The sequence below is a fragment of the Pipra filicauda genome, unplaced genomic scaffold, assembly GCF_003945595.2.
Source record: "Pipra filicauda isolate LSUMZ 115617 unplaced genomic scaffold, ASM394559v2 scaffold134_size1991817_pilon, whole genome shotgun sequence".
NCBI lineage: Eukaryota > Metazoa > Chordata > Aves > Passeriformes > Pipridae > Pipra > Pipra filicauda.
In genome coordinates, this window is record NW_024103818.1 from 246572 (window position 1) to 264488 (window position 17917).

A 17917-nucleotide genomic window follows, 5' to 3' on the forward strand; every position below is an offset into this window, starting at 1 on the left:
TTAACTTAAATATTGTCTTTTAGTAAAGTAGACAATGATTGTGGAGGATTTTAGCAAAAACACCCAAATGATTTGTCAGAGAACAAATGTGACTAGGAGTATGTAATTGCCTTCACATTTTTTCAGGTTTTAGAAAATACTTTTTACATGTTTGCAAGGTTACACCCACTCAGTGGCTGGTGAAGTGCTCTGGTTTTTAAGGAAACATAATGAGCAGCTAGTGAGGATGGTTTTCCCAGCTGCCAAAGGGTTTCTCAGAGTTGTAATGATTGCCATACTACTGTCAAGCTGTCATGGACTAAGTGAAGGTTTTCAAGCATGTTTGGTGGGATCGTGGGTAGCTGAATGCAGTAGAATTGCTAGCTGTTTCCTAAAATGCCAAAACACAAAAGGTGAGATGCAACTAGATCTGTTTGGCTGTGCACAGTAATTATGAGTGTGAGATCTAAAGGAGGAACTACCATTTTCCAAGAGGATTGCATCATTCAGCTCAAGACTGAATTTCTACCTAAGATGACTGACACACACCCTAGATCCTTATAAGCTCCTCTACAGAAGAGTAGTCCTCTTGACCTCTCCCCAGAGCTCCTGTTTGCTGAATGATATAGAAACAATCATTTAATCAAGATGTTTTTACAGTTTATCACTAAGAGGCGTTTTTGGGATTTGCCAAAGTTTAGAAACTTAATAGGATCTTCTTTCACTGAAGTACAGAGCACTAATGACTCCAGATGAAGGCAAAGTTGCTGTTCACTGATTATTAAAAGTGCTATATAGAGAAGTTTGGAAAAGTAGATTTTGGATTTGTCAAACCAACCAATATATGTAGATGTTGAGATTAGACATTTAGCGTTCAGCTATCATATCTGTAAAATTTGATATTTTCACCTTGAAAGATGTGATGACCCCTGTTTTTAAGAGCACTAGAATGTATGTCATGTAGAAGGCTTCAGAGCAATGAGAAGTTTGCTGTATTGAAGTTTAAGGCTATACATTTCATAATTGGTTATCTGTGAGATTCTGAGGAGAAAAAAAATAGCATTTGATCACACAATTTGTTCTAGTGTTGAATGCTTTGTTTTGCAATGCTGGTAGTGTTAATTATATATGTGGCTTAAGTATAGTATGCACAATTTTTTCTTTTTAATACATGGCCCATTCAGCAGTAGATTATTGTCTGTTTTGCTTGGAAAAAGAATAATCCACAGACCATTAAAGTTAAGCCAGTGTTAGATAGCCTTCAATTAGTACTGCTTTGTAGAAGATATGTGAAACTTGGCCTAGTGGAATGCTGTAAAGTGTTTCAAAGTGATCACTGGAGTTGACAAAAAGATGTGAATATATACTATAAAGGGTGAATTTTGGAAAGATAGGCACATAAACTTGTGGTCTGCTCTTGCAACTTTTGAGTTTGTTTCCAACTCAGTGGTGTGTAGACTTGCAGTAGAACAAGAACCTGTATATACCCTGTAAGTATAGATGAGATTTCTGTCACCTCTGCTTTATTGGTATTGTTAGGCGTGGGTGTATAAGCTATTGAGCTAGCAATGAATCTTTAGTACTAATCTCACTTCTTAGTAATATGTAGTCTTTGCATTTCAGTAGTTATTCTGGTCTAATATTGCTGCTACCTTTCTGATACTGCATTGATCCTCTGTGTTCTGTACTATTTGACATAAAATTCTAAATCTCATGCTGCCCATGCACCGGTTTGGCTCTCAGTGCTTCAACTGCCAGTGAGAAGACTTCTGGCAATCTGTTTACTGCAGTCTTGTCAGTAGTCTGATCAATAAATTGAGAACTATGCTTTCTGTTCCAAAGTAACTTCTTAAAAACAATTATCTGCCATGTGTAAGGCTAGTATCTCATTTTCCAATCTTCTTTACCTGTTAAAATTTCCTTAGAAATTAATTTTCTGTTTATCAAGTTTAGTTCTCATAAGGGTGTTTGGACTTTCATAGACACACACGGAACTGAAAATGTTTAAATCTGAGATGCTGAAAAGAGCTTTTCATCTTAATCTTCATTTTCTAATCTATTCCAAAGTACATTTTAAAATTTTCATCTTAAGGTGCAATATTAACTTTTTATGGAATGATAAGGTATTACATCAGTATTTACTTACTGTTTAACTATGCCCCTGGGTACAGAATTGCATGTAGTATGAATCTTCTGAGTGGGAAGACTCTTACTTTTTCTAGTTATTTGGACAAATGGGGTGCACAAAAATAAGCAAACTTACTTTTCAAGTCTTGATTATTTTAAAAGCCTTCTGTAACTGCCAGCATCTAAAAGCAGAGAAAAGTGACTTTTCCAATAATACTCTATTTGGCAGACCATATGGATAAAGTTATTTTTGGAAGGAGTTTAAGTAGAAAAATAGATGACACACTAGCTTTAGTAGATTATGCAGCACAATGATTATACAAATTATTTCTTCACAGAAGGTGGAAATGTGTTTGCAAGTGACTTAACATACAGCAACAGATAATATGTAAAGAAAATACACATTTGACTACAGAAAGTATCTAAAACCGCTCATAAAACTTCCATGGAGGTTAAAAGCTATACTGATTTTAAAAAGTCAAGTTTTCTGCTGTTGAAAAGTTAGCTTTAATGTTTAAGTCGTCTTTGAAAACATGATTCTGACTTAATGATACACTAATTTGAGCATTTATATTGCCTTTTTTATTCTTTTCAAAAAGCAGAGCAGTCTTCTGTGGCTTTGTTTGTGCTTTTTAACATACATTTTGTTTATAATAAATAGGATCCTTCTTATTTAGCATTGTTGTTTGATGTACCTAATATTTGGGAGGGGGGGCATCAAGCAAACTTTAGTTCCTTAATTATTATAGCTGTATTTTTCACAGACTGTTGTTGACTTGGTGAATTTACTTTCTCAATGTGCTTATACTTCTGTCTGTTGACTGGGAATTAGATGTCATAGATGGTGGTGGTGTTATACAAACATGACCTACATGTACCATTTTGTGAAAAGACTGGAAAAAAACTTATTTTTCTTTTTTTTTCCCCCACAATCAATAACATGAAATTCAGTCTAAAGTAACAGATTTTTGTAAAACGTACATATACTTACAGGTGATATGTTTTGGGGTTTTTCTATGTTTTCTAAAATGAGAATAAGAGAAAGAAATTAATAAGAGGCTGGATATGAGAAACTTAAACTAATTGGTGTGGGGAAAAGAGTACGGTAATTGATGGGGCATCTCTCCTGTGAGGGAAGGTGGCGAGAACTGGGTTTCTTCAACCTGATAAAAAAAGGCTTCAGGTTGACATCACCACAGCCTTCCAGTACCTGAAAGGAGCTTGCACTAAAGATGGAGAGGGACTATTTATGAGAGCATGTAATGACTGGACAAGGGGGAATGACTTTGAACTGAAAGAAAGGAGATTTAGAATAGATATTAAGAAGAAAAAAGTCTTTACTAGGATGGAAAGGTAGTGGAACAGGTTGTGGATGTCCCGTCCCTGAAGATGTTTGAGGACAGGTTGGGTGGAACTCTGAGAAACCTGGTCTAGTGACAGGTGTCTCTGTCCATGGCAGAGGGTTTGGAACTAGATGAGTTTTCAGGTCCCTTCCAACCCAAGCCATTCTTTGATTCTGTGATTTTAAGAATGCAAATGAAAAGACCTTTGTTGTAGTTCTGGGTTTTTTTACGGGATGTTGGTAACTTAAGCTGATAGAGGCTAAAATAAATCCAATTTTGAGTGGTAGAAAATAAGGACTGTGCTTTTCAGTATGTTATACAGGAAAGAGAATATGGTTTACTGTTCCACTTTGTGGGATATTACAGAAGATACTCCAGCAAACCAGCTAGTTATAAGTGAAGTAAACAGCACCTTCCTGAATCTTAAAGCCGATTTCAGTTATGTTTTTTTATATGTTCAGTGACGAACAAGAAACCAGCTCAAGTATCTATAACGAAGGTGAAGCAATTTGAAGGCTCTACGTCCTTTGTCAGGAGAACGCAGTGGATGCTCGAGCAGCTTCGCCAGGTCAATGGTATAGACCCTAATCGGGTGAGTTTGAACAGTTCTAGAAAATGAACCTTGAGCTCTTAGGTAACTGATTTGTGAATCAGTTCTTTCACTATTCAAAAGGCATGTGGAAAGAAAAGATGCAGATTTAAGTGCAAATTCTCAAGAAAGGAATAACTCAATGGCATATGTAAAGTCAATTTTAATGGGAAAGATGAGAGGAGGCTAAAACTCAGTCATACAGGTTTTTTTCATCCTGTCTTTCCATACTTTTCTTCCTACTTTCTCTCTTCTTTGTAAAGAGAAAAGTAAGAGCCCTGTTTGCCTTTACTTCAGCTATAAGCCTCCTGGAGTCTACTTTGGCATGCAGCTGTTTTGTGAGATAGAGCAATAGGTAGACATGAAGACAGAGGAGGTTCAAGTTTGTGAAATATTGTGAACCTTGCATTTTTTCCAGGACAGTCCTCTCCTCAGATACTTCTGCGTTTCTTATCTTTTGCTACAAAGGGTGGTAGTGTGTCCTGTAGTTGCCAATGGCAAGTGAATGCTGATTTAAACAAAAAACTACCAAAAATAAAATAAAACAAACCGGTCCTACACTAAATAGTTCTGGAACTGTTCCTTTAATTTGGAATATACAGCCCACTTTAAACTGTCTCAAGACAAAGTCATGCTAATATGTAATAGGCTTATGAATACAATTCTCCAGGAGTAAAACAACATAAGTAGAAGTTAGAAATGTGGCTCATCAATGTGTGATCACAAAGTGACTTACCGTGTTCCTTGTAGAGCAAAATGTTTTTGTGACTAACTCCCTTGGTTTCTTCAAAGCTGTGCTCTGATCAGCCACCTAAGCATCTTAACCATGCTGCACCAAATTCTGTTACTACCCAGTACAGTCTTTTGTACAAAAAAAGAAGGCCCTTGGCCACTGCCTTATAAAATGCAAGGAGTGGAATTATATTTTCTCTGGGTAAAGGGACTATGAAAATGAGAGCAATGAGAAATAAATAAGGGAAATGAATTTTAGACCCTTTTACAGTGTCTACCGTGCAGCTATGTACATAATGGATTATAAGTCCTATCAAGTTGTTAAGCTTAGAAATGTTTCTTTCAAACTTGTCTACCTGTGAATTCCTAGTGTCATCAATTAAAAAAGAATATTTACTAGATTAGATTGCAAAACGATGTTTAGCAATTATTGCTTAATATATAGCACTACTTCTTGCATAAAATCCATTTATTTTGGCGGGTGATGCATGGTATAGAGCAGCGCTTTGATTTGTTCTAGGAGTGGTTTTCTGTTCACATTATCCTGAGACCTTTGCAACACTTTATGATAATGCATCGAATACAGTAACTAAGACTTGTTATTTGCTTAGTTTATTTGTTGGTGGAGCATTGAGAACAGAACCACATCTTCTATAATAGTGTGAAAGTAGATTTTGTGTTGAGAGGCATAAATGTTTGCATAATATAGAATGCATGGGTAACTATATATCTGTAGATAACAAGGGTTTCTTATGAGATTTTTACTTTGATTTTTTTTCATCTAAAGTATTTTTGTTTTCAGGTATTTTTGTCATAGCTGAGTATTCCTCATTAAAAATAACAGCAAGAAAAAAACTTACTTCCTGTTTGTGTGGTTTTCATCTACAAAAATATGCAATAATACCAGGATGGTTTTGATTTCCATGACCTGTCTGCTTTATCTAACAAAATATATTTAAAAAGCAATGACTCTGTATCTTTCTCCAAATCATTTATAAAACTGGAATAATAGCAGTGTGGTTTTTTTTTTTCTTCTAGGATTCCCCAGAATTTGATTTACTATTTGAAAATGCTTTTGACCAATGGGTAGCAAGCACAGCTTCAGAAAAATGCACATTCTTTCAGGTTCTACATCACACTTGTCAGCGATACCTTACAGATAAGAAACCAGAATTTATCAACTGCCAATCTAAAATTATGGGAGGTAAGTCAGTTGAAGCTGGAATACTTTGTGCAGATGGACATGAAATGATTTGCATGTGATTTTTTCTGTGTTCAAATAAGCTTGTAGCCTAATGTCATCTTGAAATCATAGGTCTGAATATGCTAACTTAGCACTAAACTTCTAGGCTTTAGCATTTCTCCATCAAGCATCACTTTGAACTTTTCCATTATCTTTGCTTTCCTGGTTTTCAGTTTTAGAGGCAGCATCCCCTGCCCACCTTGTGAGAAGTTGTTTGCCTCCCTCTTTTTAAGCAACCTTGATTTTGATTTGTCTCTCTGCTTTTGTTCATCCAGAAACATTTTTGGGTGGCCTGAAACATCTACTAAAAGCCTCTTCTGCATTACTGGTTCCTCACAGGTTATGAAAAAGTGCTTATTACTAAACTTCTTATGGGTGTTTTGGAATTTACTTTCATCTTGACAGAAATCAGTTTAGAGTTTTATTACCTTTGTGTACTGGTTTCAACTGGAATAGATTTCTTCTCAGTAGCTGTTACAGTGCTGTGTTTTGGATTTGGAATGAGAACAATGTTGATAACACACTGATGTTTTGCTGTTTGCTAAGTTGTATTTATCCTAAGTCAAGGACTTTTCTTTCTTGTCTCACACTCTGCCAATGAGGAGGTATGCAAGAGGTGTGAGGGAGCACGCCTGGGACAGGTGCCCCAAACTGACCATAGGGATATTCCATACCACAGAACATCATGCCCAGTATATAAACCAGGGGGAGTTGCCTGGAAGGGGGTCAGTCTAGGTTTGGGAAGTGGAGTCTGGCGTTGGTCAGCAACTGGTGAGCAATTGCATTGTGCATCATGTTTGATTGTTTTTTTCTTTCCCTTTTTCTTTTCATTATTATTATTATTTACCACTATTGCTGTATTTTACTTTTCTTTTGATTACTCAACCTACAACTTTTTACTTTGATTCTCCTCCCCATTCTACTGGGGTGGCAGAGAGAGAGAAGAGTTGAGCGAGTGGCTGCACGGTGCTTAATTTCCAGTTGGACTTAAACCACAACAGTTTCTTAAGTCAAACTATGTTCTCAGGTATATGTTCTTTGATTTGCTTAGCTACACTTGGACCTTACTTTCTCCAGCGAGGATGAATTTGAGATCAACAACACATTTCGCTGTATTTTCCATAAAAAGCCACTCGATATTGCAGGTTTTGAGCTAAATGGGTTTTGAGTTGGCTCAGTGAAGCTGACACACAGCAAGTGACTGAAATTAAGGATCAACTATTACTTGGTTTACAGTTGTTACAGTTTCTGTCAAATTTAAACCTACCCACAGAGAGTGTAATTCCCAGTGTGAGGAAGAAGTTGGCAGTGTGAAGAACAGCAAGAAGCACTGTATCCATGAGGAGATTTATTAGTCCCTGTACCATGTCCACAGTCTGTACTGTGTGTGTACACACACAGACCGTATCTGTGCAGTCAGAATGACATAAAAGGAATTTGGGAATGGTCACCATCTGGTATCAGAGGATTACTGAATACTCTCATTTTATCTAGGAAGTTGTAAAAGGGAGAATGTGGTAGGTCTAGTGTGTGTTAAAAAAGCAGAAGTTAAGCAGATGTTTACGAACCTCAGTGGCAATTTTTTTTTTTCACTGTGATGACACTTGCTTAGGATAAAGTTAATAACTGGGTCAGTTGAATCAGGAACTCAGTTTTGAACAGGTCAAGCTTAGGAAAATAATGCAAATTCAGAGGTGAAATGTGTGGTGGTCTATTAGTAACAACTTATTCACAGGAAGGATGCCAGTGAACATTAGCAAACAGATGACAAACACGAGACTTTCCATATGAAATGGAAAAATTGTAGAGTATATCTTCTCCCATCAGTGCTCTTCCGTCCTCACCACCACACCATAAAGGAAACAAGGAAAATCCTATTAATGTAGAAAAGGAAAGAATGAGAGGAAGCTTACAAGAAATTTTGTACATTTTTTCTTAGTTTGAGAAGACACTAAAAGAAAATGATGATTGACAAAGTTATCTGTAACATCACTGCCAGCTAAAATGAAAGTATCAAACTGGATATGGCTTCCCTGTTCTTCAAGTTTACCTTTGATGTTTTAGAGGAGAGAGATTTAAGACAGAATAACAAAGAAAAAGAACATATAAAGGTCTCTGCACGAAATAATAGTTCTGCTAATAATGTACAGGTATGTATTCTAGATTTACGAGAGGTGAATTACCAGAAAAAAAAACGAGTAGGGCTCTCTATATTTATAACTGATGTCTACTGGGGGAAAGAAACAACAATTAAACGAAATCTGAATTCAACTTGCACTTCTCTTTTAGAGTTTGGAGGCTCACTGATAAAGAGAAAAACAAATTTTTATTCCAGCTGTGAAGAACAGAGAAGGTGTAAAAGTTTTAAAACTGTTGGGGTATTTGGCTAATCAGTCAAAGCAGTATATTGAAATCGTATTTAAATCTTAGTGTGGTCAGATTTCAGAAGAGGCTTGTCACTTCATCCCCTCTACCAAGGTAGTATTTATGTTTTAAGTAATATTCTTGTGAACTTTCTGGGGGATGTGAAAAGTAGTGTTTTGGGGTTTTTTGGATAGTTAGCCAGTTTAACTCCAGATACTCTACAAAATTTAAAAAAAATAAATTTTTAGAATATATATATATGTACATACACCCACATGCTTGTGTAAGTAACTATATAGATATGCATATCATGTATGTAATGTATATCTTGTAGCTAATGCATATTTTCAAAAATAAAAAAGATGCCACCAAAGAACACTTCTTCCCAAGTGGAACTGAAGATGAAAGAACTTAAAGGGTTTGTTTGCAAGCTTACTTATCTTATTGAACCTTATTCCTTCCTAAAGGGTAAGAGTGAAGAAAGTGAAATTCATGCTGCTCCCATTTCTGCAGGAAGTGCTTAGCTGGAAGTAAATAAGGGTGTTCCTGTGGAACTGCAGATCTTCTTCATGGCCTTCCTCCTTTTATCTCCTCACACACACACACACACACACACACACACACACACGCACACGCACGCACTTCCACCCATGGACCAGAGGACTAGTCCTGCCCCTGATTCTTCTTCTTCAAAATCATTTTTTGCCTTATTTTCATTTGAGTATCTTGTAAGGATAATGTCTGCAAAGTTAAATAGGCTAGACTGTTTTCTGTAACTTGATTAAGACATCAGTAATTACAGCAATAATGAGAACCAATTGAAGGCGTGGGTGCTAATTCTGAGAACAAAGAACAACTTCACTTTAAGTCAAGTAAGATTCCTCCCACTAATGTCTTGTACAAATATTTCAAGCTTGTCTTTTGTTTAGAATTTAGGTGAGCTCTCTCCATAGTTTATGTGCATTATGGATGTTATATTACAGAAGAAAGAAAGGCATTTGGGGCTAGAGGACTTTTTTGACTGAGGTAGAAAATATTTTCCTCTTTTGTATCTTTTTAACATATAGATTCTGATACTGGAATATGTCTAATTTGGAGTATCTTTGTGTTATGTTGTTGCTTGGTGGCCACGTTAATCAGGTTGTGTTGCTTTTATGTCAGTAATATAAAAAGCAAAGTTGGAGATGGCCGGTGTACAGAAATTCTGTCACTTTAGAGGTTGTGTTCGTTAGAACAACTTGATTTTTGACATAACATTCAGCTGGCATTGAGGATGGATTTGACTCTCAGTTCTGGATAGAACCTTGAGATATAGCATTTGAAGCTCTTCAAAGATTAATTCTGGGCCTATAATAAAGAACAAACAGTTACTGCCACCTTTAGATACATATTAGAAATGCATTTGCTTTTAAGCTTTGTCCTACCTGTATGCTTCGGTTTTTAATAGTTGTTCTGCTGAATTAATCAAAATGTTCTTTGATGACATCTTTGCCTCTGTAACCTTTTCTGTAGGACAGTTAGCAGGAGTTATTAATGGAACATTCTTTTTTCCTCCAAGAATGTATTGCCAGTGCAAGAATGGTAATGAGTACTTTTCCCATACAGTGTTGACTCATTTTGGCTTACTACGTATGAGACCTGGTAAGCATACAGTGGTGTTTACTGTACTGAGCAAGATTAATGACTGACTAAAGGAGATGAACGAAAAATTGTGTTAGAAATTGCTCTGAGCATCCTGATCTAGTGGGCGGCATTGCTCTTTGTGGCAGGGGAGTTGAAACTAGATGATCCTTAATGTCCCTTCCAACCCAGGCCGTTCTGTGATTCTATGAGTTTGGATGGGAAGAAAGACAACTGCTCCCCTCTGTCCTGTCAAATATCTGGTAGTTGGTTGTTCATTTCAGTTCTTACCTGATAGACATTGAAAAAAGTGTATTATTGAACATAATATTCTTACAGACTTTCACTTGTAAATTAATTCTGATGCAAATGAATTTGACCAAAACAAAAAAGGTTTTGTCAGTCTAGAGGTTGAAATATTAGAAATGAATTTTCTGCTGCTAAAGAGCATTTCAAATACTTGCTTTTGTACCCTGCATATTCATGTCAAGATTATTCTGCTTTGCAATTTTTTTTAACTGGTTGTATTTTAGTTATCTTAAGTAAAAAAGCCTTTTAGTTATCTTAAGCATAAAAGCCATGTGTTAAGATCACAATGGATGACAATTGTTAAATGCTTTTTCCATAGAGATATTGCATATAATCAGAGCTCTAAATTAACTTTCTAAAATGGGAATCTTGTAAGAAAAATACATTATATTCTTGTAAAATCTGTAGGGGTACATAAAATGAGAAGGGACTTTGTAAAGGTTGGTTCCTTTTTTGATATGTACAACTGAGACAAGATAATGTAGAAAGCATTAAGCAACATATTTGCTTGCCTTTTTTGAAGAATGAAGGTCTAAGTGAGGCATTACCGTCAAGGTGCAGAATGTTGCTGTTTGCCATAGTAGTGGGAATTTTTTTTTTTTGCATCAAGTTGTTTGATTTTGATGTTTACAAAGCCAAATTGGAGTTCTGTGCTTTGTTGTAATTACTGATTCTGAAAGTCCCTGGTTGGTCAGACTTTCATTAAGTATAAATATTATTATTGAAAATATTACCTAAGTTAGTGTTAATTTACAAATGTATTAGATTAGAATTTAAAGTTTTCAGGTTTAAGTAAATTCCTCAGTTTGGAAAGCAAGTAAAGGTTATGGTAATATGAAATTGATCCTAATTAGATATTTCCTTAATTTATAACCAATATGCAGTATACAGTAATATCTTGTCCTGGCATCAATGCCAGTATTTAGGAACATTAACGGGAGAAGAAAAGTTTTTCTGAAAGACATTTGTGACCTGTCCATTCGGCTCATAATCCTTGTGATATATATTCTCCAGACATTATTTATTAATTTCTAATTTCAGTAATTTTGACTAAACTTTAAACTTCAATACTGTGATTTGGAGGCAGGAAGGCAGGAATGTTAATACCATATAGTGATGTTGAAGCCTAGAAGAAACAAAAGTATGTGAATATAGTTGGCTTGAAAAGCTATAGATAACATTTTTTTTAAAGACAATAAACCCTTATTGTATGAAAATCCTTGCTTCAGTGTGTTGCTTATGTAAAAAAAAAAAGCAAAACTTAAAATATTAGCTATCTAAATATATGACTATAATAATGTTTTTAATGAGTAAAGATTTGAAGTAATCTGTTATTCTCTTGTCCTTCTGATAAACAAACTAGTAATTATTGGGGCTTAGAGGATGACTTCCTGTAGTTAACTCTAGTTTACCTGTTGCAGTCCCTTTGAGAAGGTGTTAACACATGCAGCCAGCCAGACGCCTAGTCTGCTCCCTTGTGGCAATTCTATTTACTTCTCTCCTCTGTAAATAAAATACAGTTGGTTTATAATGCAGTTCTACTGAACTGCTGTCCTATTTGTAGTGCATTCCAGCACCTTTGAGCCATACATTTGTGTGTTTTCACTGTGTTTCTACCATGGTAATTTTTTTCCTAGCAAATTGCATTTAAACTGAATGTATTGTTAATTGTGGCTTGAAAGTTACTGCACTGTCAGGTTTGGTGCATTACAGTTCTGCTTGAAAAAGTGCTTTTGTGGATGAAAGCAAACTACCTGTAAAAATAAACTTAATAGAGAAGTCAGTTTCTGCATGTCATTCATGCTATGAATCTGATTCCAGGAGGCAACACAGTGTCACAGTGATACCTATGGCAAGGAAAACTTGCCCGGGTCCCATGTTGCTTTACAGTGAATGAATGCTAGAGATCACATCCTCCAGCTGTAAAGTTACTGTAGTTAAGATGAACTGCAACTGCCTGGACTCATAAACTAATGATGATATCGATAAGAACTTTGCAACATCTTTCAAATGTTCACTGCAGGTAGCTGATACTTGCTGTGCTTCTATAAAGAAAGTTGCTGATAAGTAAGCTGAGGAAAAGTTAATGTTTCCCTTCTTTACTGATTGATTGGTCTAAGCACACCTGAGCTATGACATATTCACTTTGTTAGTCCTGTAACCCCACCTCAAGGACTTACTGAGGTGCTTCTTACCTAGAGGTGAAATTTGTCTTGATTGTAATTTATGATCACGGTGGCAAAGCTATTTACTACCAGTTTTACCCTGATTTGTTTTACTGAGGTATCTTCTACTATTTCACCTTGCCTAGCTTAATTAGTTCAGTGTTTTTAATAGATTTTGAAAGTATAAGTCTGATTTACACATACTCAATATTTTTATACATATACAGATATGTTTCTGTATGGATAAAACATAGGTTTGGTTTCAAATATATATTTTACAGCATTTTGGAATTCATCAGTTCTTGCTTAAAATGAGATGGATGCTAGTTCTGTTTTGTGCTGCTGTGCATTAATTGATTGGTGAAAGTTATCTTCTGGTCACCTTTGTGGGTAACCATGCAAGACCAGCCAGAGTTCTTCGTCCTGTATCAAACTTTCTTTGCTCTAGTTGATTTCTGATGTGGAAAGGTGATTGTCCATCTTCATAATGACCTCAGAACTATTAGAAATGTAAAGCAGAATTGCTTTTCTGTTTCTTTTAAAAAAGGAAAAAAAGAAAAAACAGCCTTGGATGATAGCAAATTAAATATCTAAAAGGGAAAATTCACCACCTAAATGCTCAACTGTTTCAAAAACTAAAATCCTCCTTTTCTGTTCCTGCAACTCAGTATTTCTTATGTTTCCTGTTTAGTTCACTGTTACTTCGTTTAATGCAGCATTTTTCCCAGTCTGGAAAGTGAATACCAGTGGTGCATTTTATTACTGTTTTGAATAGTAATAACTATTCAAAATACCTCTATGGAACATACTTGTGTGAATCCAGATACATTCGCAATATTTCTGAGCTTCTTAGACCCTTGTGAATAAATTTGGCATAAATTCTTAGGCTGCGTGAGACAAGAAAACTCAAATGAAGCATTAAATAACAGGTTTTTCTTAATGACAGTTCTCCAATAATTTGACCTCATCTTGTTTGTAATTCACACAACCACTTGCTCATTTGAATTGCATTGCTCACAAGTATCTGGTGCTTAATGAATTGCTGGACATTTTTTTCAGAGTTATCTTTTTGTTATCTTTTTAATTTTTATTCTTTCCAGTGTCTGTCAGAAAGGATAGGACTTGACCTGTCTAATAAATCACTTCTTGATCTTTTGGATAAAAGTCCTTTATATGTTGTTTTCATTATCAGTCCTTATCAAAGTCATAAGGCAATGACATTACTATACATCTGAATGAAGTAAATAGAAAATATGAATTATCTTATACTTGTTGTCCAGCATTGTTTCCATTACAAATATCATTCTAAACTTAGTATGCTGTAGTCTGTCATAAATAGCAGAAATTTCATTAGTGTTGACATTTTCGGTCTTCTGAACTGTAGTGGTTTTAAAAACTCAGTGGGAAAAACCACTCAAACTGCCTCCTTTCAATAGTAGAGGGGCAAACAAAACTGAGAAAAACTTGTTTTCCTCCTGACTTATGTTTTCACAATTCAACCTACCTTTGAATATGGCTGACCTTTCCAGGTTTCCAAACTGTTTAGATTTCTAACACAGAAGAGGTGAATTTAAAATACAAAATTGTAGACCGTCAGTCTAAGTAGCAGATAAAGAGAAAAAATTTCTTCCAGGCTACTTAGCCATTTGAAAAATAATCCATAAAAATTTAGTTGCAATGAATTGATATTTTGATATTCATGTATTAGCATTATTGTGTAATATAAAATACTAAGAAATAGAACACAGTATGTAGTCTTGATGATGTCGTACACCAGTGTTGGATTTTTTGCTGTTCAGAATTACTTATAAAAGGATTGTTTCAGAATGCCCACTGTGGCATGATAGTAATTTTCTAAGTAGATAGTTTATTGATTTTCTGTCTTTCTCTTCACAGTATTTAAACTCACTCATAAAACACAAACCAGATTGTATCTACATTACCTTAACTTGCTGTAGACTTTATTGCATTGCATCTGTGCAACTGTAAAACACCTTGAGAAGAGAAGAGGCTTGATATGGACACATTGTGCTGATTCCCAGGGAGGAATCAAGTCTGAAATGATAATTCCCAAGATCACTTAACTTTCCCATTATTGAAGGTTAGAAGCTGATCAAAGCTACTGAAAGACCAGTTTTCCTGGCTAATTCTGATGGATCCTGTGCTGCTATCAGGCTATGAACAGATTTTGTAGTGGCATTTGTCTCGTCTCTTCATTCTGTTAGAAATTTGTATTCATTACCAGTACATATCCTCCATTTGCACACCTGTATAAACACTATTCTTTCTTCATTTTCTTCTTCCCTCTTTCCTTCTTTAAAGGGTTAGTGCTAAAATAATGTTTTAAAGCTGGCTATAGATTTGGGCAGGAAAGTACAGAGGGTAAAGTTCTCCTGGGTGTTGACTCAGGACTACCATTTAGGAAAGTCATTGCTAGTCTGACCTAGACAGGTTTTTAGTAGCATATCCTTCCATTCTTGATGAATTAAGGTCAGTAGTATCTTTCAGACTTCCCTTATCCCCCTTCCAGGACCACAGCTGACTCTCCTTCAGTGAACTTCAGCTCAAAGTTATTTGGTTCTTGAGCACCTATGATTGCTCTACATGGTTCATCCGTGGTAGTGGTGCAAAAGTGGAGAAATATTATTCCATCAGTTTCTTATTTAGAACATTTTCACAAAGTTGTGAAAATACTCATGCAGACGAGTCAAGTGTAATTCTGCTAGTAAGTAGAATACTATCCATAATCGAGTTATAACAGTCTTGAAATCAGAGCATTTACTTAAGTCCTCAGGTAGACTTTGCAGCCTCTTCTGAGTGCAGCTGTGACTATTATTTGCAAGACCTGGATAACTAGCTGTCCACATCTGGAATGGCTGCATAGGCTGCAGGAATCTGAAATACAGATACATTTTTCAGTTAGTCAGTACAGAAAGAGCGTGTAGCTTTCTTTTTTAGCTTTCTTTATGGTAAATAGGACAAACCCAAGGCTAAAACAAAAAGTGAGCTGTTACCCACTAGACTGATTTTTATTTTTTTCCCCACTTAAAATGTACCATGTAAATCTAAGGAGCTGACATGGCTAATGAGAGCACAGGAAGAAACTGGTCTCTGTTGTCAATAAGGCTTATCTGGTTTTGTTGCTTGCTGATGAAGGTGCTGAACAATTAGATTTATTGTTTTGCCTCCTACATGCTCTGTAATTGGTAGGACCTTTTTAAAAGTATAATGTTATGATTCACAAGGTATTGTTTGTTATTGTTAGAAATAACTTGGAAGCATCTGTTTAACTCCCAGGGTATAGGTATTATTTAACTCATAGCAGTAATAAAATATACTTTTTCTTCATATGAGAGTGAGGTATGATAAATTTGCCTTTTTTTGTCCTTAAAAGTACAAGATTGCAGATATATAAAAATAAATGTATGCAGATGTAAATAACATTCAGAAACAATGAAGTGACAAACTTATATTAGAACGTGCTGCAGTATAAAATATTCTATATTACTAGAATGATTATTATAGGCTTTATTTCAGATGTTGCAAATCAGGAAGACTGAAAAGTATGGAGCCAAATCTGAGATTTAAAGAGTGATTATAATCTACTGGTTTGTTTTTTTTTTTTTTTCTGTTTTATGTGCTTTGGACAAAATATCAGATTAGATGAATTTTTAATCTAGAAGTCTTTCTGCATCAAAATAATATGCAATATTACCTGCATTTTTATATTTACAGCTGTTCTTGGTCACTATTGGTATTAATGGATATTAAAAGATCCAGTTGCACTAGAAGAAATTGCCTACTATCAATACAGAGGAAACTAGTGCAGTCGTAATTTTAGATCACTTCTTACTCTGAAACATGCGTTACTTTCCTGTGCAGAATCAGATTTTTACAAAGGTGGAACCATTGATCTGTCACTCGAGAGTACAGCCACTCTTAATGTTGCATGATTGGTAAAAGCAAAATTAAGTGCAGAATATATACCACCTGTATCATAGCAGTTACCAGGCTTGGTAACTAATGCTTCTTTTGAAGGCCATAAACTTTACAGATTCAGGTGCAAAGACCTATAGAAGCATTTTGTTTACTTTCAAAGAAGGTGAAAGTCCACTGAAATCCTTCTGTCCAGGCTGAGCTAGGAGACTTCTAGATTTTATGGTTCAAATTTAAGTTGGGAAGTTATCCTCAAAAGATAAATTGAGAAGTTGATGATCAGGTTCAAGTATTCAAAGTTATAACTAAATTAATAAATCCAGTAAAGATTCTACTTTTAATGAATGTTCAGTCTTTCAGATCATTTAGTCATCCTTTCTGGATGATAATTTAAATATTGAAATTATCTAGAGAACATTCCATTCATATGATATGGGAATTCATTAAATTGTAAGAGGGTATTATCTTATAGGATTACAATCACAGAAGTACTGTTTTTGTAATCTTCTACTTATTATCTTGAGCTGTTTAATAAGGCTTTCACATGGTTGTTTGAGAGGTCAGAAATCTTTTTTCTGTTTGGATCTTTTTAGCAGGCCTTCTTTTATTCAAAAGAACTCTTAAATGAGGGTGTCAGCAGAGCACCAAAGCATGTGAAAGCATGGCTAGCATTCAGTTGGCAAGGTGGTGAGAGGGATGAAGAAGGAGGGGAAGAACGTGTTTGTCCTGTGGATCTTTAGAATCAGCTCTTATGTTACAGAAGTGATGGAAAGCCTTGGGCTTGTTTTAGTCTAGGAACTGTAGCTCTCTGGTAATGATGATTTTAACAAAACAAATGTGCTCAACAAGGAGAGGCAGCTTGTGAATGTGTGAAGTGCCACCATCAGTTGGAACTTCACCAGTCGAAATATGCTGAGTTTGAAATACTTAAGCTTCCCGAGTTAGATGCCTAGAGTTCACTTAGTCCTTTATTATTATTACAGTGTTTCTGGGGGATCATTCCAGACACAGATGTTCCTTGTTGTGAGCAGTTTTCATGACAATTTTAGCAGTGGAAGAGATTTGCCTTCCTGTCTTCAGCACAGTGTTGCAGTAATGAGTAGCTGTTAATTTTCTTTTGTTTTGTGGCATAATTCTTTCTTCTAACAAAATGTATTATTTTGATTGCTGAATATACCTAATATTTGGGAGTCACCTGAACCTTGACAGTTTAGAAGTAACTTTCAGATTAGCGAAACTTTTAATTTCCTCTTTACCCTTTTCCTTGGGGCAAAAAAAAATTCCATTCCTAGGCAGTTGAATTCCTGTCTGAACAAACACTCAGACATAAACATAGTCCTGGGTGATGGAGATGGTGATAAAATATTGCCCTTAAATGTACAGCTCCTGGATTACCATTACCCTTGAGAGCATCTCCTCTGGCATAGCCAGTCAGTCAGGCCAGACACTCCATTCTTCATTTGATGTGTTCAAACCATTGCTCTTGACTGACTTCATCCTGATCTTGACT

At 35.6% G+C, this 17917-nt stretch overlaps 1 protein-coding gene across 1 annotated transcript in view; it reads left to right on the forward strand.

Annotated features, from left to right (window-relative positions):
• STXBP6 (syntaxin binding protein 6) overlaps positions 1-17917 on the forward strand; it is a 106995-nt gene that overhangs the window by 74330 nt on the left and 14748 nt on the right. Inside the window, exons 3-4 of the mRNA XM_027736477.2 lie at positions 3911-4041; positions 5809-5974. Coding sequence (XP_027592278.1) covers positions 3911-4041; positions 5809-5974 — 297 coding nt within the window. The remainder of the gene's footprint in view (positions 1-3910; positions 4042-5808; positions 5975-17917) is intronic.